This window comes from Mercenaria mercenaria, chromosome 3 (genome assembly GCF_021730395.1).
Source record: "Mercenaria mercenaria strain notata chromosome 3, MADL_Memer_1, whole genome shotgun sequence".
NCBI classification, from domain to species: Eukaryota; Metazoa; Mollusca; class Bivalvia; order Venerida; family Veneridae; genus Mercenaria; species Mercenaria mercenaria.
In genome coordinates, this window is record NC_069363.1 from 97,117,733 (window position 1) to 97,144,051 (window position 26,319).

At 33.4% G+C, this 26,319-nt stretch overlaps 1 protein-coding gene across 13 annotated transcripts in view; it reads right to left on the bottom strand.

The window, feature by feature from the left end:
- Positions 1-9,334: 9,334 nt before the first annotated feature.
- The window catches only part of LOC123523940 (uncharacterized), a 91,786-nt gene continuing 74,801 nt past the window's right edge, over positions 9,335-26,319 (bottom strand). For all 13 annotated transcript variants that reach the window (XM_053539383.1, XM_053539381.1, XM_053539387.1 and 10 more), the window contains 21 exons: positions 26,148-26,318; positions 24,161-24,280; positions 23,764-23,886; positions 22,970-23,101; positions 22,475-22,600; positions 21,917-22,180; positions 21,390-21,496; positions 20,601-20,757; positions 20,127-20,243; positions 19,199-19,474; positions 18,957-18,983; positions 17,867-17,979; positions 17,494-17,555; positions 15,936-16,078; positions 15,386-15,495; positions 14,946-14,958; positions 14,520-14,661; positions 13,766-13,875; positions 13,166-13,245; positions 12,649-12,714; positions 9,335-10,075 (listed from right to left, as the gene is read on the bottom strand). In XM_053539383.1, the coding sequence (XP_053395358.1) occupies positions 10,037-10,075; positions 12,649-12,714; positions 13,166-13,245; positions 13,766-13,875; positions 14,520-14,661; positions 14,946-14,958; positions 15,386-15,495; positions 15,936-16,078; positions 17,494-17,555; positions 17,867-17,979; positions 18,957-18,983; positions 19,199-19,474; positions 20,127-20,243; positions 20,601-20,757; positions 21,390-21,496; positions 21,917-22,180; positions 22,475-22,600; positions 22,970-23,101; positions 23,764-23,886; positions 24,161-24,280; positions 26,148-26,318 (2,498 nt within the window). In that variant the 3' untranslated portion in view covers positions 9,335-10,036. The remainder of the gene's footprint in view (positions 10,076-12,648; positions 12,715-13,165; positions 13,246-13,765; positions 13,876-14,519; positions 14,662-14,945; positions 14,959-15,385; positions 15,496-15,935; positions 16,079-17,493; positions 17,556-17,866; positions 17,980-18,956; positions 18,984-19,198; positions 19,475-20,126; positions 20,244-20,600; positions 20,758-21,389; positions 21,497-21,916; positions 22,181-22,474; positions 22,601-22,969; positions 23,102-23,763; positions 23,887-24,160; positions 24,281-26,147; position 26,319) is intronic.

The window sequence follows — 26,319 nt, forward strand, 5'->3', positions numbered from 1 at the left end:
GTCACGGAAAACATACGCCTCGCCCGATGGTCGAACTCACGACGCCTTTCAAGTTTACAGCCAACATTCTTTTGTAAAGTTATAGTCAATGATTTTTGAGAAAGTAGTTGTAATGTATGCGGAAGACTGTGGAAGGGAGGGGAGATAAGCAACATATGCTTTTCTATGCCTTTCAATTTGAACCTCAAAACATTTGTTCAGAACATTTGTTAACTATACACATTAATGATATCTGTTCCAACAGTTTCAAAATTCGTGATAAATAAAAGAAAAAAGTAAAACGCGGCCAAAAGCCAAAAAATATCCATCTCCCGGGGATAGAACTCCGGACCTCGGGCATGTGAAGCATGTACTCTAAAGAACTGTGACGTGATGAAGGCAGAATTATATATAAAAATAAGTTTTGTTACGGCAGCGTGACAAGATTCGTTTCACATTCACATTTTTAAAATTACTAAATAAAGTGGCGATGCAATTGTTATTCAAACACTGCTGCAATGTACGTTATTATTCAATATTGAAAACAATCAGCGGGACTCGTTACAAACCAAGAAGAAACCCGAATAACACCGATTTCATTAATACCACAAATTTTTAAATCGTATGAATACGATAGAGAATAAGAATAATCTGTTGTTGCTTTTGTTGTTGTTGTTTTTTATCACATGTATATAACGGTAATGCGTCGCCGGTAGCTCGGATTTACAATAAACAAAGTAATATGCCCCTTCTTCTTCCGATAGGATAAGAAAACATTTCCAGCCTCAAGACCACTGTGACCTTTACCTCAGTCATACTCGACCCTTAAAACAATAGAGAGCAACCATAAAGTTCAAAAACAGTAGGCCAAAGGATTATGAACTGACTGAAAGTAAACCGTTTTCATTCTCGAGGTCACTGTGACCTTGACCTATTGACACCAAAACAGTGGGGATCATCTACTGACCACAGGCAATCATTCTCTGAAACTTGGCACTTGTGAGACCGAGGTTTCTCTATTTATTGAAGGAAACCAAATGCTCTACCGAACGTCCTACCGACCAACTGACAATAAACAAAGTAATATACTCATTCTTCCGAGAATGGGTTCAAAAACCATTTTTACTTTCAATGTCACTTTGACCTTTACATTTGATGTTCTGATCCCCAAAACAAGGGAATATATTTACTGGCCACAGATAAGATAATCATCCCGTTAGGTTTGAAGACAGTGGGCAATCGGGTACTTAAGTAACTGAACAGACACCATTTTTTGTCTCACGGTCCTTGTGATCTTTCCCTTTACATTTATGTTAACTGCAACCAGGGGTTATCTTTTATTTCAGTAAGTTTGATGAAAGAAGTTTCAGTTTGATATAAAAATGCATTACTTCGATTCATCTTGGTAGTTGCAAAAACATAACTTCAACTAAAGTAAAAAAAAAGGTTCATAAGTATTACAAAAAAACTTCAACACGTGTTATATGGTGTATCTTACTAGGTAATTCCATATTGCGATGATTGTGATGCATTGCGTGAAGTTTTAATCAGAATGGATAACAAAAACACCGCCTTGCAGGTGCAGACGCTCATCTGATTTTTATAGTCTCTATATAATAGAATTGTCTTACCTGTGTTTTTCTAAATCCAAAAGGGGCCATAATTCTTGCAAAAAGCAACGTAAAGTTGCGGTACTTGCTATGCAGAAGCAGCTTTTAATGGCTAGTAATAGCTCCAAGTTTTAAAGCAATAGCTTTTACAGCAATCTTTAAGTGCCGTGTGGCGAATGTAAAAAGTCTCCCCGTACTTAGATTTAGTGTTGTTATATTTTCTGGTCCTTTGGGATCATGGAGTCCATTCAACATAATTTATGTTGTGTAATAGAGTTCCGCTTAAGCCGGTGCTAGGGGGCGTGAGAGGTGTTGCACATTTCATTACCTCTCATGAACAGACTCCATCAAACCGAGTCTGCTATTATTCTTCTTGGTTGCATTCTTTGCTTCCAAGGGATCTTTTTTACAGATTTTATTAACTATCACAACAGCAATCTTTAAGTGCCGTGTGGCGGCTATAAAAAGTCTCCCCGTACTTAGATTCAGTGTTGTTAGTTTTTCTGGTCCTTTGGGATCATGGAGTCTATTCAACATATGTGTAATAGAGTCCCGCTTAAGCCGGTGTTTGGGGGCGTGAGAGGTGTTGCACATTTCATTACCTCTCATGAACATACTCAATCAAGCCGAGTCTGCTATTATTCTTCTTGGTTGCATTCTTTGCTTCCAAAGGATCTTTATACAGATTTTATTAATAGAAAAGCTTATATAAACAAAACAACATGACCAAGAAATCTGATTTTAAAAGTCCAAAAGGGATTATAAATTTTGCAAAAAGCAGGATGGAGTTATCTATTGATGGTATACAAGTGTTGCAAGTTTTAGAACGATCACTTTGATTATTTAGAAGAAAAGTTGACCAAACATACAACTTCATCAAGCAATTTGATATTTTCTAAGTCCAAAAGGGGCCATAATTCTTGCAAAAAAGCAAGATGGAGGTTTCTTGCTGCACAATGTCGGCATTCAATGGTGAACAAGTTTTAAAGCAATAGCTTTGATAGTTTAGGAGAAAAGCTAACCTAAACATAAAACTTAACCCGCTAACGCCAACGCCGACGCTGATGCTGACGTCGATCAAATGATAATAATAACGCATCGTTTTTTCCAAAAGTCAGATGAGCTGAAATGTGTCAAGCAGTTCTGATAACCAATGCCTATCCTATAGATTAAGTTTTTTCTATGTATTCTTACTTTGTTTTAGGTTATACCTACAATGAAACAACAAGATTGTGCAGTGTGTTTGATGGCTTTTTACAATATAGTCTAATTTTTACGATCATGTTTAGGAAATTATAAAGGAATTTCTGCAGTTTTTAATCATGTATCATATCTTGTAATGAAGCTCTCCATCTGAATATTATTTTGAAAGTTCTATTGGTCAAAATTTGCCATGGAACAACAACAACAACAACTAGTCATTCAGTAATCAGACGGCTTAAACGCAGAGTAGGGATCTACAAGAGATTGGTATTACAGTAAGCTTTTTCTATAACGAACAATGTTAAAACGAATTTATGTTATAGGAAACAATTTAAAATGTTCTGATTTTGGGCCTTCTTTGTTCTACGTAAAATTAAGTGGTCATTGCGAATTATCGTATATACTGAACACATCTACATGTCCTTAAGTTAAAAATACATTGATATAGCACAGTTAACAGCAAACCGCAAAAAGTCAATATCAAACTCTATTTCTACAATCTAGACATTCGGAAGAAATGGTACTAATAACATTAAATCATAAAACAAACACACGGCTAATAAGCAGTTTTCGATCTCCGTGTTTTCGTGTCTTCGACATTTCGACCCGCCGACCAGAACAAATGGCAGAAATCAGCCACCGCACTCATGTCATACCGGAAAGCGAAAGACGGTATTTTGCGGGGCGACATTTGGCGGGGTGATGCTCGGCGCAGCGACGTAGACGGGGCGACTTTCGGCAGGGCGACATTCGGCGTGGTGACACTTTTTCGGGATGACGTTCGGCAGGGTAACATTTGTCGGGACGCTATCAAGACGTTCTGCGGGCGGGGCGATGTTCGGTGGAGTACCATAACGGCGTTTGTTTTTGTGTCGCTGCGTAAAAACGCAATGACGAAATAACACAAATCTGTCACTGTATATTCAAAAGTTTGTAGTGTGAAAATGCAAGTTTGCCAGAACATGTCATCATAGTTTTAATACAGAAACTGGCATTTTTTGAATCAGTCAGCAAGGATAGCTACTGATTTTAATATTTCACATGTTCATGATTATTACAAAATAAATGATATTAATTGCAAAACAATATTTACCTTTAAAAATACAAAAAAAAAAAAAAACGGCCGATGAAATTCAATGTTAATTAAGTAAATTAATTTGCGATACACATGTGTACAATATACATGTGCATATAAATTACGAAATACATGTGTATGTAAATAACGTTCGCTATATATTTATAATTAATGCCGAGATTGAGTGCGAGGACATTTGTTTGCTGTAAAAAATAACTATTTTTGTGCTTTTTGAGTCTTAAACCGACAACTAAATAAGCACCTTACCTATTCGAAGTATAATATCAGGAAAATAGAGATGAATTTTAATAAAATCTTTTTAAAAATTATTTGGCGTTGGTAGAGACTTAATGTGTTGAAATTGTTGGGAAGAACATTCTTCAGTAGGTTGTTTACTTAAAATATTCTTTATAACTCAACAAAATTGTAACGCTTTACAGAAGCGTTCGAATATCTTTGTGCAATTTTGAATTAATACTGCTCTTTTGTCACTTTTCGGTAGATATACCTGGATCATGTGATCAATGCTAAAGACAATATATCAAAAACAGAAATAGTGAAATTTTACTGCACACGACACAGCTTTGACTGTGTGAAGCCTGAGCGAAAATCTTGTCAAAAGTTGGTTGTTGATATATCATCCGGTGATGACTTTAGGGATATCAAACAGAAAAAAGAATATCTTCAGAGGAAAATTTAGCTTCGAAACATGAAATTTATAGTAGATTTAAAACGAGAGACATACAGGAATGTGTTCCGCAAAGCAAAAAATATGTATAGATGAAAAGAAGGTATATTATTTGATTATTTGAGAAAAAACACAGTGTAACAGCGTCAGTGATTTAACTAACTGTTGGATAACAGGATTAGCACTTATATCTTGTGATGAACTTCTACTTGCAGATCATATGAACAGATCTCTGAAGTTATTTAATGTATGCGACAATGCGATGACGTCTTCGTATAAACCGTCGTCTGCACCATAGGCTGTTACTGTGATTAATTCTGAAACAATTGCAACAACGTCACCAGAAATAGGCAAGCTGGTGTTTGTGAAAACGATTTTTTTATTATTTTTATTATAAGTTATTTTTTCTCTTTTATGTCACACATACAAACATGTTACACTTGTTTTTGTACAATTCTACAGACCTATCATATAATAACAAAACACAAATAATATCTTTCAGATTCATAAAACAATTGCACTATTTTCCGCTTTTCGTTTATAAAATTGTTTTGTATGTAAAAAAAAAATAAATAAAACTATCGACTTTGCATGATAAGACGCTTAAACTAAGTAGAAAGTTAACACTGTATATAATAAAAGTAGAGAAAAAATAAAGAGTATACCCATGTGCGCTCTTGATTACTTTTAAATAGATTATTTTGAATATTTTTTGCGTTTGTCTCAGTGCTGTACGTGGTAAGGAGGCATACTATAAATTTAAGAAAGACCATTTCTTCAAGTGATAATCAAGTTTATTTTGCATATTTGCTATTTCTTTTTCTAGACCAATCCTGATAAAATAGGATAAAAACTGGTTGAATACGGGAACCTTTTGTCTATTTTCCAATAAAATATTTCATCAAATAAATCATGAAATTCATGATATTGCTTTTTAACCCCGTTTGCAAAATGCCAAAACTTATACATTCTAGACTGAAAAAGCACGATATTCCCTTTGCTGCAAGAAAGTTACTTAGATTACACTTCCAAAATAGATGTTCTATACTTTCAACTTGCATGTTACAAAAATCACATAAGTTTGTTCTAGACAATTTCACTTTGAACAAATACTTATTAGTTGGAACTATTCGCATTAAAAATTTTTACTGGAAGTTTCTAATTTTTGTGTCTATCGTTGCTTTAAAAATTTGTCAATAAATTTTGTTCCAATTCATGTTATTGTTTTCAATAGTAGATCCCCAATTCTTTTCTGATTTTATTTCTGGTTTTAGTTTTACATTTAATTGTTTGGTGTATAGTTATTTGTTTGGTGCTTTTGCAGTCTGGATTTTATTTAGCAGGTTGTCTGTAGTAGTGTATATAATGTTTTCTATTTTAAGTGACTCTTTTAGGTCCGGCTTAATGCTGGTGGTAATTTTATAATATTTTAGTAATTAATTATTTTCCTGACTGTATAAGTACTTGAATTGTTCAAAAGAATTAAAATCATTTTTCCTGTAATCAAATAAGTGTTCTAAATATTTTGTTCCTTTTTCATGTCATTCTTTGTAATAAAACGTTTTATCCCCATTCCTTATGTCAGAGTTGTTCCAGGTTATCTGTTTTCCACTTATGTCATTTAATTCAACCTTTTTGTGAAAACTATCAAAGGTTTGTCTGAAAGTCACAGTCTGAAAGTCAGAAAATGGAGTAGAGGAATTGATCATCGAAATGGCATTATTGCAGTAACCTTTAGCAATCCACATGAGACATGTGTTAAATTGCTAGACTTGAAAGGTGACATTCTATATGAAGTCAAAGATAAGAGCATATTTAATTATCCAGACTACATAGCTTTCAGAGATGATAACAATATTGTTGTGTCGGATTGTGATAACAATGCATTTTATGACATAGCTCTAACTGGGAATCTAAAGGCAAAGATAACGCATGGAAATCTTAAATCTCCAAGAGATCTGGTAGTGACCAGCAATGGAACTGTTGTTGCATGTAGTCAAGGTAACAGTGACAGGGAAAACATAATAACACCAGTTACATGGGAAATTCAGCCTCTCTTTGTCCAGAACTACGTACCATTTGTATGTGTGAAGAACAAAATAAAATGTACATTTGTGATGACATGCTATCTGAAGATGCTAACTTCTTAAAAATCTATGATTTATGATAACTGGAATGGAAATTTAAGAGAGATGTATTCTCTTCTCTGACATCTCAGTTTCGCACATCTCAATTTCTTCAGTTTTAAAGCAAACTTGATTATTGGCATGATACCCACTAGTCTTTTGCACCGGCTTTGTAAACAAAATCAATGTCAAAATCGGCGTTTCGCACTTAAACAAACATGCGATCCTAACTAATACCGAATTCGACACAGGCATCAATTACTCAATAAAGATATGAACAATAGGCAGTTTACACAAAAATACACACTGTATCTCAAGTGAAAAAGTAGTTTTGATAGTGTCTCAAGAAGTAATTTCTTGTGTTATGCTTCCAGGGGTTAAAGTTCTGTAATATTCAAAGATATGCCTAGTGTACGAGGGGCGTTCAATATGTAATGCTATTCCGTATGTAGTTCCGTAACCGCTTATTATTTTTAGATGCAATTTTCGGCGCCTTATAGAACAACTCATTGGCAACACAATGCTATATAAATTATAAAAATCGGCAGGTTCAAAGTAAAAATATAATCATTTTAGTGAATTGTACTCAGGTATACTGGACCATAATTATAATTTAGGTTTGTCCTGGGCATCCAGAGTCTCAGAAAAATAGAATAACTTGTAAAATCACAAAATTCGATCATTTTTCCTACGAGGTACAGCAATTTGTGATGAGTCTGCGTTTGTTTTAAACTATTTATTGCATTTTTAATTTTACAACACAACTAAAAAATCTAAACTCGAGGTTGATTCCATCTGAAATTGGTGTTGAGAGCGATTAATCAAAGTTGTAAGAACTAGTTTCGCAATCGAGAATTAAGATACTAGTATCAACTTAAAAAACAAAAAAATTTAAACGATGATTTTCGCGCCTGACAAAATTGCAGAGGCTTATTATACTCACCTTATCATTTTTCGAGTAAAAATATAAACACTCAATTTAAAACTGTTATAAACTTTTTATTTTAGTTTTCTTGTTTTTGTGAAGATCATGACTTGTTTTATCTGTTTAAACTGAAAATTGAACTATAGTTCTAGTTGTCGAATAGTAGAATCAAGGAATTGCATATTACAATCTCAATATTATGGACATAAAATCGTCCAATATACCCGCGTACACCTCACTCAAAATGATTATATTTTTACTTTGAATCTACCGATTTTTATAATCTATACAGCATTGTGTTGCCAATAAATTGCTCTATAAAGTGCCGAAAACCGCATCTTAAAATAATAAGCGGTTACGGAACTACATACGAAGTAACATTACATATTGAACGCCCCTCGTATTGAACTACTGGTGAACTACTGTCCATGATCCAGTTATAGTAAATGCAAGTGGGCCTAATTCTGAACATTCTGCTAAACAAACCTGTATTTGCTATAACTGAACTATGTGCCTTCACAAAGTCCTCCATGGCCGAGTGATGAAGGTCGCTGACTTCTAATCACTTGCCCCTACCGCTGTGGGTTCGAACCTTGCTTGGATTGTAAAATTCATCCATGTTAGAAAGCAATTCAACTGGCTTTCTGAGGTCGGTAGTTCTACCTTCCTAAAATGCTCGGAAAGTTGCCATTTGATTTGTAAGAGCTAAAGGAATGCACTGGTTTAAAGACATCAGTTCGACCTGCATGATTCTGAATGTTTGTCAGTTGGAAGCCTGCAAAGTGCTCACATATACAACTAAAGATTTTTCACAGCAGGTACATAATTTCAAAAGAGTAAGATAAGATAAAAATGTATAGTATTATGGACCTTAAATAGATTTGCTTTATCAATGTATTACCAAACCTCCCAAGCCCTTCTTAACCGCACCCCTACCTCCCTTTCCTCAGCTCTTCATCCTTTTTATGTGACATAGTTATGATAAAAATGTATCTTGTATTTTGTGGGTATCTTGCTTTTCGGTGTTTTAAACCGTAATGTCTATTGTAGGACCATTTATTGGAAGTTCATGAATAAAACGTATTGACAAAGACGTCATGTGGCACTACGGTGTTTACTAAACAATATAGGTAAATTGTTGTATCAAATATCAATTGTATTATTATAATATCATTACAAATAAGCAAAAGCCCCCGTAGCGTAGTGGTTTCTAAAAGTGCCTACCACTTAAATTTAACTCTTTCGATATGGGTTTGAATTTGACATTTCTGATTTGCTTTTTCTTTTTCTTTTTTCAACGTTTAACTTTACCTTTCTTGTTAATATGACCATACTTTTGAGACTATATTCAGAATATGCAAAAGAAATAGCGATGCGTTAGTCTGAATCACTTTGACAGGGACGTCGTGCAAAGAAATAGTAGCTAAAAGAGATTTGAAATTAAAAAAAAATCCCATACTAGTAAATAAATCTTACAGACATTTTGTTGCTCACTGTTGCCATGGTCTGTAACTGGTTTTGAGGAGGGAAAATACGCAGAGAAAAGTCACAGGAGTATCACTAATTGCAATGTACATACCCGTTTTTCTGATAAAACTTACTGTATCTTGATTTGTAACTTTGATATTGGATAAGGTGTTACACAGAAAATCACAAAAAGCGACAACGCCAATCAAAACACGCTGTAGTTTACACACAGGTGTAAGCATAACAGATAGAATTATAAGATACGGTATGTAGCTTTTTATTTTGTAAAGGTTTGTTCACGGCTCATTGTCGGGTAGCCGCAAATTACAATCACTATAAACAATTCATCGGGCTGTCAAAAAACGGATAACCTTAAACAACAATGCATGTCAAATTAAAAAAGAAAATAATTATATATGATATATAAAGGTAATGGGTAACAAAATGAGATATTCATTTCGCAGGCCGCCATATGGAATCGGTCTGCGATTGATCTTCAGCTTCCAACTGAAGACTCACCCATGGCGAGATTACCGCCAATACATTTATAGCTTGGATATCTACACAATGTTTAGAGCTCATCCATTCAATACTTAGAAAACGTTTTTTAAATGTTTCAGAAAATTTAAGTAGAACAATAAAACCATATAATAATGATCAAATGATATATGTACAGTGTCAAATAATGTAAAATGTTTTTCAGAAGAAAAAAAGATTTCTTCAACAGGTGAAGCTGAACAACTTGCATCTCTTTTTCATTATAGAATTGAATACAACAAATTAACTCTCTTTAAACATATCCGTAGATTCTTAAGCTTCACAAAAATGTTTAGTTCAAAAAAACTTTAGTTCAGGTTTTCTTTTGTATTCCGTTGTTCTTGTGCCACACCGACCTATGAAATTGCTTCATTATGCTAAAGCATCAAGCGGACGGGATACATCTGACATCTCAGAAATAAAACATCAATACAGCATGTCATCAGGAAGGTCTTGGTAGTTTTCCTGAAATAAAAGTATATATGAAATATAAAGCTACAGCATTTGCTCTTAACAGATGTTGAACACAAACGAAATTCACATTCATGTTGTTGGTAGGTATATCGCTGAACACATGATATTAATTTTATTACGTTGTAAATTGCAAAATGAGACCCTTTATCGCTCAAACAGGTACAACAAAAAATATTTCCGGCACATTTTTTTGAAAACTGGTCTGCATATTCAGAGGGAAACTTCATAATTATGATGGTTGCCTTTGGTCAGTAGATAACCCTCGTTGTGTACGGGCTTAGTATAGTAGGACAAAGGTCAAGGTAAAAAGACACTGAAAAGAGTTTCTGCTCTATAACTAAAAAGAAGACTTTGGCCCACTGTCCACGAACTTCATAGGATGATTTCCTGTGGTCAGTATGTGGGTCTTATTGTGTTGGGGGTCAGTAGGCCAAAGGGCAAAGTCATAGTGGTCTCGCCATTATGGGGAGTATACGTGATGTTTTAACTGCTTTAAGGTGTGTCGGCCGTATGCTTTGAAGTTCCGCAATGACATAAACAGACTTGGTAAAGGGTTACCGAGTATTATTTTATGATCGTGCAGACAGATACCAGCTAGAGGAGTCTTACTATTATAACTTCACGTGTAAAATTTAAAAAAAAAATCAATCAACCGTGAAGTAAGTAGTCCCACAATAGCCGTTTTGCACGAAATTCATGTGTGCCTGTAAATAACAATTTTCTTTGTGAAATTTTATTGTCATTGGAAATATTGATAATTAGCTAACTCGAAAAACAGCATAAAGTTTAAAAAATATTGTTGGTTGCACCGCACGACTGAATCAAATTAAGCACGAGCGCCAAATTAGGATGTTACAATGCAACTGACGCGCAGAAGATATAGCCTTTCAAACGGCAATTATCTCATAACCAGTTCTCAAAACAACAAATAGAATAAATAATCAAATGAATTTTATTAGATCTAAATGCATGACACATACCAAGATCAAACTATTTTATATGAAATCAGTAATATTCAATCAATTATTACAAAAATAATACCATATGAAATTCAATGTAAATCATATGTTAACAAAAACAAGAATAAGCCAAGAGCTTATACTGAAATTCCCGCTATCAAACTAATTGAATCTGGGAACACTATTGCTTAACTTCAGATAAATCCTTATTTATAAGGAACACAGAAGACAAATAGCAATACAAGCAAACACAAAGGAATACAACAAGACAAATACAATATACAAAGACAAAAACTATAACAACAGATTATAAAAAATATTGGTGGCGGTGTGGCAAGATTTTCTAAACGATGTGTATAGTATCGTGTCAAACAAACTGTAAGTAGTCCCAAAAAAGCAGCTGATTTAAACTATCGGCGGATGAATACAAAGTTATTCATGTGAAATTTTATATTTATTTGACTTTCATTAGAAGAGTATTAAAGGGGAAGAAATCTGCTTACCAAATTTATTTATCCATTCTGACTATCAGAATAGAATAGAATAGAACCAAATAAAACCATAAATTATATGATCGCTGTTATATTTGTTAATTAAAAGATTTTAGGGCATAAAATGCTTGATATTGTGGGACTACTTGCTTCACGGTTGATTGATATTTGAAAATTTATCACGTAAAGATCTTCAAGTGTAATTTTGATATGAAGAAACAATTTAAATTTGAAAATTTGGAAACCAGCGCCGCAGATGGCCATGCTTTCGACAAATCCAATTAATTTGAATTCGTGTGGAAGAAGGTCCCGGAAGGACCGTTTATGTGAAACTATTTTGAAATCGGACTAGCGGTTTAGGAGGGAATGTCGCGTGAAAATTTCTACTTTTAGCTCTGGGGTCAATGTTTTTGGCAAATAGGAATACTTTGAGCAGTCTTTATAAAATACAATCAAAAGACACATTTGTGTAAAATGATTTCAAAATTGTGTCAGCAGTTTCTAGCAAGAAAACGTTTAAAGTTTCCACTTTATACGCGTAAGGAAAGGTTGCCACGGCCTCTGGTGGCCATGTTTTTCGAGAATCCGAATAAATTTATCCAACTTGGTAGAGGGTCACCAAAGGCTCTAAATATTTATGTAAAATTATTTTAAAAACGGATTGACAGTTTCTGACAAGATTTTTAAAGTCAACACTGTATACATATAGTGAACAGTGACTGTCCTCTGCCGAACTGAATGCATTTGAACAAATATAGAAGTGTTTCATCCAAGAAACATAATTATAATTGAAAACGTTTCAATCTTGGACCAGCGGTTTAAGAGGAGGTCTTTCCAGATTTTTGTCTGGTGACCCCGATGTGCATCCGAGTGGAACCGTTTAAACAACTGCAAACGAGAACCCATACAAGGAACATCTAGTGCAAGAATGCCACGCACCAAAAACGAAGTTTGTCAATTTGATAGGAAATGCTGTTTGAAGAAAAGTGTAGACGACGAACATACGATGGACGGACGTACCCGGCGGATGGTGAGTGACCACAATTGCTCTTGTGCCCAGTTGAGTTATGAGAATGGGATGTATAAGATATATTGAAAAATGAATAGCACAAACCTCTTCAAAATGGTTTGGATGTTGGAACATTGTGTGTCCTTGTTTTGGTGATGTGTCATGCCTCCACTAAATTAAGGAAAAGGATCCTTACATATTCATACATTATGTGAAATAATATTCTATTAAAGATTTCCAATTTTCGTATTTACTGTCTCTTATATCACTAGGCAATTAATACACAATTTATGTAATGTTTCTTTGAAAACGACGCATTTAGAAAAAGTCTTAGTTTTTAAAATTATTTATCTAATCTCTTTGAGCATGTTACAACTTTTACAGTAAGCAGTTTAACTGACCTCATTATGAACAAATACCTTATTTATTTATTTGCAAAATAAATATGCGTCCTTTCCATGCTTTTGTAGTAATTTACTTAAACATTTTAGTAAGTCTTCTTTACACCATGTTAAAATATCAAATAGTCAAACTGTCAAATACAAATGAGTGTCACTTCAGGTCTTAGCATTAATATCTATTGTATATTTCTATCAATAAATGTAGGTAAAAGACAGCTTACATCATTTCCAAAATTGTGTGGACTTGTGATACTCAGTACCAAACTTCTCCAAGTTTGGTATCTTCTTTGCCACTGATTTTCTAACGAGAAAAAACAACAATTAGTTTCTTTATGAGCGTTGGTATATTTGCCACAAATGTGTAATCAGGATATAACTACTGTAAGCGAGTTTACTCACATTCTCTATCATTAATTATATTTTGCACCTGTTTATAATCATATAAAATGAGGAAAATTAAGACAAAACAAATGTTGCTGTCAACCGTTTAGGCGAGTTATTTACCATGCCAGAAAAACATTTATTCTTACATCGTTTAAGTGTATTCCAGATATCCATATAAATCTTGTTGTTCTTAGAAAGATTTTATTTGTAACCATCATAATTGTAAATGGAAGAGATGATTTTAGGAGAGGACAAATGTGCCGTAAAATAAAACTGAAAGCCGGAGCAAAAGATTAATCTGTTGCATGATAGCAGACCTGATGATAACAAGTATATTGAAGGAATTTTAGAAAGGGTAATTTGTTTATTTAATGCCTAAAAAGAAATATATGTTTAATTATTTAAGATTCTCTGCTCGCAATGACATTGACATGTACCGTTTGTATTCCATTCAGGAAGTTGTGGTCTTGTAGTTATCTTTGATTTGTGCCATAAATTCACATCTACATCTTTATTTCTAGGATGCTCGGTGCTATCACGATGTAGTCTATAATAAATTCTGAATTGCTAAATCATGTGTGTGAATACTTAATATTACCGTCATTTTCATTTTTCACTTTAAATTAGAAGCTACAGAATATACATGCACTATTTATCATTCATTATGTTGAATACATATTAGGCAGTGACTAGTATTCTTCATAACATACCTACTTGGTAGAAAGGAATAATTTATGTCCAAAGTCATTTGTCCTCAACCGCTTCTTTAACCCTTACCCTGCTAAATTTCTACAATGAACTTGTCCATCTTCCAGTTTGGACAGTACCATTAACTGTTAAAAGGGGTGTTTACCAAAAAGATACTGACTGAATAGCGAACAGTGCAGATCATGATCAGACTGCACGGATGTGCAGGGTGATCATGATCTACACTGGTCGCAAATACAAAATCAATCATGCCCAGCATGATAAGGGTTAAGTTTAGAAGAAGCCTATTACTTTGCAAAGCAGCAAAGCTAGCGCTCGTACAGAATGTATGAACACTGGTAAAGTTCAGATTATTTTCTTAAAAATCATGATGCTTTGTTTCGTCCTGCATTTTTGTTTTCAAACGACTGATACACATGTGTACTACATCTCGTTTTAAGATTGTCTGGATTCTAACAAAACCTATTCCAGTCACGCATTTACCTATTCATATGCCTCATGCGCTCCTTGACCTTTGACATCTGTCGCCTCTTCCGCAGTGTCCAAGTGCAAAATATGAATATCAAGACACAAACGAGAAGAAAACCAACACTGGTACCAACACCCAAGTATAAAGAGAAGATGTCTGAAGTAAATATAAATTCATATATTGTATGATCATCAGATAAATACGAATTATTCATCGAAATTCATTACAGCTTAAAAGAGTGACAAAGTATACAAACTGTGTCAATTTAATGCCTTATATAACAACCGTACATGAATTAGACCAGGCGCGGTCTAAATAAAATGCTTCAGGATATGATATTTTTCTAATATGATATTTTTCTAATATGATATTTTTTTCAAACTCGATGACGAAATATAGCTTATTACAATGATTCAGCTTAACATAAAGTGAACACATACCTTTGATGGGTACTTCCCTGAAAGATGAACATACTCTTGCTTAAATAGGCATGTTTATCATAAAGCTTGTTCCAGAATTCTTTAATAATGAGATTCTAATAGAATTGTGTTTAATATTATATAAATAAATGTAATTTCATAATATCTGCTGTTGTATCAATTTGTTACTCCAGTTTTGAGCAACTAGATTTATTGGTTTATATTAGCCTTAATTAAGTGACTGTTTAACAGCCTACTTCTATGATACATGTGCGCTTAATGGTTTCTCTGTCAGTTTGTCTGTCTGTGTGTCTCTCTCTAAACAGAACATAGTAGACAGAAGGACTTCAATGCAGGCAAAAACACTCTATGTGAGCGAGCAAGTAGTTTCAAATCAATAACATTTGCTACACTTTAGAGGAGAGTAATATAAAATAAATGGATAAAATACTTTTTAATAGTTCCCTGCATTCTGGGAGTTCATTTTCTTTTACACATTCATATCCCTCACGACAGGCTCTCAAAAGCTGGGTATATATTTCACAAACGTCCGTATCGTTCCCGAATATTTCTAACAAAAAATTCGTACTTTTCAGTATGTAAATTTAGTCGTGTATCTAATAACAAAAATCAAATGTATGAATCGAACTCTTGCCATAGTAAATGTTTATCACGATAAAACCCGCGAACAAGTTAATTTTAGTACATATACATGTACATATAATCACCGAAAAAAAAGCGGTCAAATTTTAATGCACAGTATAGTATTTTAACCACTTTAGTTACTAATAGAAACATTATTCATTAGTTTTCACTATATCTCTGTCTGTTTTTTATACACATTTGTAATTAAATCCCGACGTAATTATATTAAACGGATGCCACATATACCATGATATGCCTTTTTCCAGCGCTTGTCTAGTATGCCGTATAGCAGAATTTACTGTAAAGATACCATGTATTTTACAATGTAATGGAAATGCAAAATAATTAAGTAATTATTATACAGACCACTATTAGCGCGCACGGGTTGACCGTCATATTCAACAGTACTTCCTGCTGCCAAATCAATAGCCGAGTAAACAAGACTTTCGCCAGTATCAGAATGCTTGGAATCGTAAATGACGGAGTAGTTAACGATCAGACTTCCAATTCTAAATTTGAAAGATATATTTGATATCAGAATGAACAGTTTAATCAAAACAAATATAAAAATACCGATTGTTGAGAATATTTTCAAAAACTCAATGACTATTCACCACTTCATCCTGGAATTTCAAAACTGCATCAAGCATTCCGCTCGCAATGAAACTTTAATAAGAAAACTCCAAGCTTACTACTCGACATGCCCAGTCAAATATACCACTTCGCCTGGTTGTCTATGGTCGGTCAAATTTAGACCATATATTCCTTTGCCGTTTTTCTAGTCCTTTAAGTATAATTTTTTATGGGACGCGCGTTGAGACAAGACATTTGTCAGTTGCTATTTGCTAAATGCTATTAGCCAATTGCTGATACCTGTTTGCTTTTATGCCATTTGCTAAACGATACTTGCCATTTATTATCTGACACATATTTCACCATTGCTTATTGTACCTTGGTATTTGGCAATTGGTCATTTGTTAAATACCTTTTGCCAGTTGCTTATCTGCAAATTGCTCATTTGATAATTTAATTTGCCAACTTGCTAATTTCTATTTGCGGATTGCTATTTGCCAATTGTTCACCATATGTCTTTCATTTGTAGAAATATGTTAGGATAATTACGATGATTGAATGAAATATGTTGTTTTAATGTTAATGTAAACGCAGATTAACTGTATGGACAAAATATGACCAAATATTAAGATGCATTACCCATTTACCCCCTGCATTCAATACACAAGGTTAGCACCATACCACAGAGATCTGTGTTGAAATAAACATTGAAACTTCTTTAACAGAATACAAATAATTGAAACAAATTTTAAGAAATGACAGCAATTGGCAAGCAAATAGCAACTGACAAATTTCAATTAGCAAATCAGCAATGGCAAGTAATATTTAGCAAATGAGTAAATGGCAATCAGTAACTAGCAAACGAGCAATATAACAAAGTAGCTATTAGCAAATGAGCATTCGGCACGTAGCATTTAGTAAAGTGGCCATCGGTAAATAGCATATGGTAAATGATCAGCTTGCATGTAACGTTTAGCAAATGAGCAGCAGGTAAATAGCAATTAGCAATTCAGCCATAGGCAAATGGCAATTTGCAAATAGCTTTTTGCCAAATAGATTTTCTAAGCTCGCAAGTAGCAAACAATTATTAGCAATTGGCAAATAACATTTAATCAACAGCAAATGGCAACTTGCATGTTCAAACTCGCATTCCATAGTATATTTTTCTATTTATTTTTTTAAAAAGTCTTATTTTATATGCATAGTTTGATTTTGTTGAAATTCTGAAATGTCATCAATGGCATGTTGTTCTGAGCATTCGCTAAATTTCGAAAAAATTACTTAATTCTAAGATATTGACAAAATAACAAATGGCCGTTGCTAGGTTTATCATTACAACTTTAAATGCTACCTTATATCTAACACTTGTACTGTGATGTTGTTAGGCGTGTACTGTTCATGGAAACGTAGAAACTGAAAAAAAGGAACAGATGAATGCACAAATCCGCCAACTTATATCATGGTAAAAATAGAAAATAACTGTTTTTTCAATATACATGGACATTTTCTTAAAAAAAAATCTGAGATTATTCATATTATTCATAGTATTGTAAGATATTAATATGCTTTAATTGTTTATATAAATGATGTTGTGTCACAACTTTTAAAGTATGCCAATTACTCTAATCACACTCAGTTAGTCACGGTGCTCTAAGTTACATGTGCTATAATACATGCTCGAGTATAAGTCTAAAAAAAAAAGCTTATAAAACAGATTTACTAACCCCGTATTCAGCCTTGTTCTTGACAGATTCATAAGCTCTCGATGTACCCAAATTTGTGCCTTCTCTCAGAGTCACTTGCAACCGTGTCACAAAATTTACAAAAATATAGTTTTCTGAAAATAGTCCTACAGTTTTCAATAAACCGATTATTGCAATAAGCAAAATATATTTGTCATGTGTTCTTCCTGTAAATTGGCTAAAACATACATTACGCTCATATTCATTCATTTCGTATATAAGTCTGACAAAAATGACAAAAAAAATCTGATATTACACTTAATGTCCCACTTTTTCGAAATGACTAATAAAGTTCTATTACATGTGTATTCAAAGAAAATATTCCACACATGAATAATGTTAGAAAAGGAAGATAATTATTTTCTTTTACTGCAAGTAAGAGGAAGGCAATAAGACATCTGCATGACTAGAATGTATTTATATTTGCTTACAGACACAGAGGAACATGTTGACCGTTGTTGACCATAAAGGAAAACGAGCACGTTTGTTAGTATGTTGCTTTTTTTTTCAGCACGAGTATCAATATTTTTCTAACATTAAAAATATAAGTAAAGCTACTTTTCTACGATACATGGAACATACTGATAAAGCTATATTTCTAGAAATCATTAACTTTTTTTTGTAAGGCAACACCATATATTCCTAGGAAGAATTAAATATACAGGTAAATACTACTATATTCGCATATTCGCATAAAATTTCGCATAAATATTCGCTAAGAACTATCAAATGTACATATGATGCTATACTCTTAGGAACCATGTACCAATAAAAGGAATACCTTAGCTCTTGAATAATATTAAACCTATACAATTCTAAGAAGTATTAAAAGTTACCGCTTGGATTTCTATTAAACATTGAAACTAGGTAATACTATGTCTCTAGGAAGCAGTTAAAAAACAAGCTATGCCAAGTTCCTAGGAAACCGTTTTCATTAATTTTATATGATGCTATATTCCTAGGCAGCATTACACATAAAGGTAATGCTTATCTTTTAAAAAGTTGAGTTTCAACAGCCCTGAATAAGACTTATCGGCTCTATTTAAACAAAACATAATAATGAAACACTTACCAGGAATGTTTACAGGGGGCGTGGTCACTGGAAATAAACGTGTAAAGTATTATGGCCGTAATGAAATACTGCAATTTATCATTCGTATCAAAGACAATACCATTACATAAAAGTGAGTAAATGCGTTTCAAGATGTAGATATCTACTTATTGAAAATTTGCGTTTAAAAGAATAACACTTCCGTAGACCACATTATGCAGTAGAAAAATGATATAATTGATGTTTATTTTATTTGGTTTTACCTCTGATGCACATTCCGCCTTCTTGCTTGAATCCTCTAAGACAGTCACAGCTATGTGACCCTATTAAGTTGTTACATCCAGAGTTATCCTTTTCATCACAAATTGTGACGTCATCACATTCATTAACGTCATCGTCACATGTGATGCCTTGCCAACCGGGTTTACAAAGGCATTTGCCAGTTCTAGTATTGCATGACTGCTCCGCATTTTTCGCATTCGAGACATTACAACTGCAGGTTTGGCTACAGTTTAGTCCGAATTTATTACCAAAACATGCTGTTAAAGAAAATTTATAAAGCATTTGTATAAGTATTAAAGTATTTTGAGCTAAGCCGCGCAGTACTTTTGATCATACGGCAACTTTACAACTTAATGGTGAAACATTACCCAAAGTGCCCCTCCAGTTAAAAAGTTAGGCAAGGTAGATCCACTTATCTTCTAAAAAACAAGGATGAATATCCAATAGGTAAAGCCACATTCAAAACACACAGCCTGCTCAAAGCGCACCCACAGAAGCAAGTTAGATGACCTCCTTACAAGCACAGCCGGTCTGGTCTGGCAAAGAGCTCTGATTCACGGTATTAAAGGACATTTTGTTTATTTTTGAACCTACATTGTGTCTTTCTAAAACGATACTAGAACACCAAGCTAACTACGTTTTGTGATGATAAGACAACATTTCTGTATGTCATTATCTGAACAACATGAGAGATATTGTGTCTTACATACAGGAAATATTTCATTAGTCTGGGACAGTACAAAACAAGTTCAAAATGACGGTTTTATTGTGTCTTTCTGCATCAACTAAAAAGAAATAAAATGCATATTTACTGCCACCGTTCGTTTTCAATAAAGTGAGTTGTATAATTATATGGGATTTGAATTATGTTCAATTAAAAATGTATCACTCTTAATAAAAGAATTTTACCGGAACAATTATTCCAGGAACCTTTATATCCCAGAGAACATTTGCATAAATGACCACCTTCAGTATTTTCACATTCTTGTATGCAATTTCCAGAACCCTCCTGACATTCGTCAATGTCTGCAATTTAAACAGTAAATAATGAAAGACATTTTTTTACCAGTCTAAACGTGAATTTTAATACGACACTGACATGGTGATTTCATTGTGACACAGTTGCTTAGTTTTTGATTATCGTCAAGTAAAATTTTTCGGCATTTAATTTCAATATAATATATAACACACTATCTATTTTAATGTGTCCGTCTTCATGAATAGTTACACATTTTATGATTTCAAATATGATTTCTTTCGTTGTCTATTCAATTTTAACCAAAACATTCTTAAAATTAGAACGAGCGTTTATAACCAGTATGTATATGTTGTATATTCTACATTTTCTAAGGTTCAATATACTATATGATATAAGGATGATACCTTTGCACGTGTTATTTTGTGGAAAGTATCCTCTTTTACAGTCACATTTGTATGAACCATTTGTGTTTTGACATTCAGAGTGAATTTTATTAGAACAGACATCTGTTGTTTCTAAGCACTCGTTCACATCTTGAGCACATGTTTCACCAGTCCATCCCTAAAACATTTAACCGTTACAGATAGCACTTATATTTACAAACATATTCTCACATAAACGCAATCTCATATGCAAATAATTTAGTACGTTGATCTAGTTGGGTCAAGAATTTTCTTTTTCTTTGTACAATACAAAATGCATTTGTAACTGTGTAGCTCAGCAACATGTTTCGTTTATAAAGTCTTCCTCGAAATAACGCTTTTGAGAGGCATGCAGGCTTCAGACTATAAGGATCGTATATGCCTGCCTGTGTTAGACGGTGTTGGGAAAACAGCTGTCTTATACAAACGGACATGTTAGATAATTTTTCTTGCCTATCACGTTCAAAATAGATCGTGGAGACAAATATATCTGGGTATCTCCTGACATTATTTATACAGATTATGACGTCATATAGTGCCAGTACTATGTTACATCACCCAAGTGCACGCTATTTTAGGCAATGCTTTTCCCTAGGGAAAAACAGGAATATCTATCACTGGCGCGTGCTCGGACAAACGAACATTTTCCCTGATAGTTAGGCAAGAATTAATGATCCTTTACGATAAGATATATGATATGGTAAAGCAATATCCTTTATGTTACAGGGCTTAATGCAAACATTTTACAGATATACTTTGATTTTTGTATACCTCAAAGCATTTACAAGTTCCGTCTGTGTTATTACAGAAATCAGTATTATCTTGTTCGCAGCTGCATTCAAGCAAACAGTTTTTTCCATAGTGTTGTCTGTCACAACCTGAAATTCAAATTTAGATAAACAATCGACTTTGATGTTTTAACTGAACCCTGGTGTTCTAAAACTTTTGTTTTAAAACAAATTGTAAACGTATGACATTGGTTTCATATTGATAACGGGCAAAATACAAATATGTCAAGGTAAACCATTCCTGTCTTATGTCTTTGCTAACCGTCGTACAGTCAAAAGATTTGCATATAATGCTCCAATCACTTTTTACGTGTAGCTGTGCGTCTGTTTTCTTATTAGAACCATGCTTTATATTGAATAACTCTGTAATAACGCTATGTGTAAAAGAAAACTTCAAAGCTCTGATTAACACAAAGAAAGATGTGCTTATGTAAAAACTGCATGAAAACGGATGACTTGTCACGTGTTTGAGTAATACAAATTACATATATTGTACAGGTAGAGTCTTACCTTCGCAGAAACCATCACTTGTCATGACGTATCCGGTGACACATTCACAGATGTACGACCCATTCGTGTTTAAACATTTGGAGTTATATGTGCATTCGTATAATGTTTCATTGTCACATTCATTCACATCAACTTCACATGTATCACCTTGCCATCCAGTCAAGCAATCACATGTTCCAGTTTTTGGGTCGCATAATTTGGTATTTTCAGAGTTGCATTTGCATGTAGAGATACAGTTTGGTCCAAACTTTGTCTCTTCACAAACTAGAATTATTTAAGAAAATGAAAAGAGAGAATTAAAACTTATACAAAACTGAAACGTAAATTACAGTTTTGAGACACACACATACACAAATCTATCAAATAACATTTTAACATAATAAATGACATTTTCAATCGCTTTTATCAATTAAGTAAAACACTCACCACCAATATACACATTCAGATAAAATATTTAAATAAATTATTTTATGTATTTTTAATTGCTAACGCGCCCGATTTCGTTGCTAGACCAAATATTACCCATAAAATATGAAAATGTTGAAACAATTTATTCACCTTGGCAAGTTATTCCGTCTTGTAAAAGATAAGAACCAGTTTCACATTCACAGTTAAATCCACCTTCCTTCTCCCGACAAACCCCATTTTTACAAGGTGTAGAGTTTCCTGAACACTCTTTAACATCTGTCAAATTCACAAATATCTTTCATACATTAATATCAATTAAATGTGCAAGATGGCATCATGTAAGCGCTCTCGAAGCTTTTGTTCCTTTCCGTGTCTGTCCAACAATTCCAGATGCAATTTACCAAAAAGCGTGTCCTTTTAAACATGAATTTATCAATTCCATGTTACTTTAAATAATACCAAATAATTTGAAAGTTCGAATTATAAGTAAAAAACTAATGCTTATTTACTCTAAAATTATTTTTGATTCGACGAATATGTTGCTTGTAATAGCACATAACCTTCCGCCCAATTTTACCCTAATTATACTGAAGGTTATAACAAATAAGTAATATATAACTATAAGAATGCAGAAACAAAACAAACCTTCACAGATGTCACTATTGTTAAATGAGTAGCCCTTCAAACAGTAGCATTCTATTTGTCCATTAGTCACTTTACATTCCGCGTTTTTCTCTAAACATTGGCTACTCTCAGTCTTATTGCATGCATTTGCGGCTATGAAAGAAACAAACGTGTTTTAATGGTGTCTCCCTATAAGATTTTAGCATGTCAACTAGGTATTTTTCTTGCATTGATAAAAGTTGGCAATGATGCAGCTATGCAGAATGCAAGTTATCTCGAGTTAGTATCTTACAATGAAGTATTTATATCGCATTTTGCACTTCACTTCACAAACCAGGACATATTTATTATTATTCGTACTTAGGGTCAGATAGCAACGGTGCTTCCCGTAACAAACAGCAATGTGCACATATCAAAAGGTACTACATACAAAAACAAGACGACATCTCAGTAACTAATTATATCATATATTTTCATATATATCAAAGCAAGTACCAAACAGATAAATATATCATAATAAAGAGTTTTTCCCAACGCCTGTTGTAAAAAGTAAACCAACTGGAAATAACTGAACCTTTTAACCTCAAGATCCAGTTGACAATACATTGATTATTCCGCAATAACTCCTATGATATAGTAGTACCTGAAAGTATCGCAGTCAAACAAAACTGGTTCTTTAGAATTGAGTCTTTTACGCCAGATTGTTTATCAAACCTTGTAAATACCACACATAATGTCAAAAATTTAGCAGTTTACTTTTACAGTGATTGAATATGTTCTACATAAAAGATTATGCCAATCCCTTAACTTCTTACGTTTACAAGATTGTCTGTCAGTTAGGTCCAACTTGAAGCCCTCTTTACATGAACATTTGTAGCTTCCTACAGTATTATCACAACTTTGGTCACATCGTGATACTCCTAGACATTCGTCTATATCTGTGATATAATAAAACTCTTTAGATAGGTTCAAATTTACATGTTGTTAATACCATGTTTGTAACACATACAATTTTCGTACGAAAATTTATTCATTGATCGAGCTAAAATGAATCCGAAATAGTTAATAAAACAGAAATAAAATCAAGATGGCAAGGAGAAAAAACAAAATGGTTATTGATTTATGCATCCTATTATTAATATAGAGAGCTCACTAATGTTTTTACATGCATGACAATCGAAGTTATTAAATGATAACATATAATTCACTAACCAGTACATTTGCCATTAACGAATGCAAATCCTGCTTGGCAATTACAAATAAAGGAGCCGGCAGTGTTGGTACAATTTTGATCACAGGTATTCTGTTTCACATCGGAACATTCGTCAATGTCTGCAAAGAAAAAAGAAGTCCAAATCCATGACGCATACTTTTGACATTTTAGGAACAATTGATATATTTTTGACTTTGATATCGACGAAATGAAAGGTCGAAATTGAAAAATAGTTCTTTTTAAGAAAACTTTTTTCTCCGGCTTTCACACAAAAAACTGTTCATATCTATATTGTAACATCACAACAAAAGCCTTTGAATATTGACGATACCGATTGCCATACATTTATCAAGCTGATGATATTTTGCAAAATTGTATAAACGGCTTTTAACAGTCGGTAATAATGAAAGGTTGTATCTGCTCTACTTACGACCAATTTACTATATGTATCCAAAATCACATAATATGCCATATTAAATGGTTCTAAGCGTGACCCAATAAACAGGGTAAAACAAATATGATTTTATGTTCAGGTTATGGCCCTTTCAAAGCAGTTTCTAAAAATGTATTGGCCATGAAAGGTCGTAACAACACGACGTTATACTACTGGAACGGCGATATGTGTACCATCCGTCTATTTCTACTAATATAGTTGCAATTTCAACAGTTCCCTTCAGTCACCCCACTAAAGCAAGTTGTTGTCAGGCAGATAAAGGATGTGAGGGTGATATATATTGTCTAGCACAATTACACAGCACAATACTTTATGTCTACTCCTGTCAACCATGCATGTATATCCTGCTTCTAGCTTGTTAACTTTCCACAAATATATACCATATTGTAAGTAATTATATATGTATATACGTGTATAAATAGAATTCATAGCTATTGCACATTTCATCACCTCTAATCCCACTTCTTTGTACAATATTTTGTTAACTGACCGATACATTTATTTTTTTTTATTATCTTGTGTGTTTTTTTTTTTTTTTTTTTTTTTTTTTTTTAAATTATACTTGTTTTCATTCATGATTTTTGTTAATGTGGAATGCTTTATCTTTGTATACGTATTTGTTTGTATTTTTGCAATTTATTCTGTAAAGCACTTTTGAACGTGTACAAGTGCATGAAAAGAGTGCTATATAAATGTGGTATAATAATAATAATAATAATGAACAGACCAAATAAAATCGAGCCTGTTATTAGTTTGCTTGTTGCAATCTATACTTCCAATGGATAAATTAAGAAAAGGTCATTATATTAACAGAAAATCAACACACTCATGCCCACTTCAAAAGGCTTATTGGACTAAGTGTTGTTGTAATTTCTGCTTATAATAATACTGTGAGGGTGTGTGAATGGGGTTACACATTTCATTACCATTCATGAATAGACTCGGTCAAACCGAGTTTGCTATTATGCTGCTAAGTGGCTTTTATGATTGTAAGGGATCTTATCATAAATCTTATTTAACAGATTTCTAATACAAAACAATATTGAATGGAAAATAACAGAAATGATGAAAACTCTTAATCACAATTCAAAGTGACAATTTAGGACAGCCACATGTAACGTAAAGACTGCTGCTATAACGGTCGATCCAGTCTGCAAAATAAACCAGACGTACACATAAGGATTCACCATAAACTGTTTCAAAGAGGTGCTCCATTGTTTCCATTTATTTGTTTTGTCCTTGCAAATTGTCATATAATTCTAGTTTGTAAATTTATTTTATTTGTGTTAAAATGTGAATCATTTACACATCCATGCATACACTGCTGTAGTTTCGGGTCTGAAAAACTGTGTTCATGGAACGTGGCTCTGCATATAGGACATTTGTCCTTGTTTTTGTACAAGTCTGTTTATAAGGGTTAATTAACCGTTTCTTTTACAGCATTTACCATGATACTGTTAGTTATAGTCCTTATATATGCTTAACAATTACGCTTTTGACCGACATAAATAAAAAAGTAAATTCAAACCAACCTTTACATATCCCACTTTCATTCCTATAGCCTAATTTGCATCTACATTCAAAACTGCCCAGTGTATTCACACAGCGTGTATTGACATCTCCATCTCCACACACTGAGCTGGCACATTCATTTTTGTCTTTATCACAATCTTTTCCAAACCATCCGGTATCACATATACATCC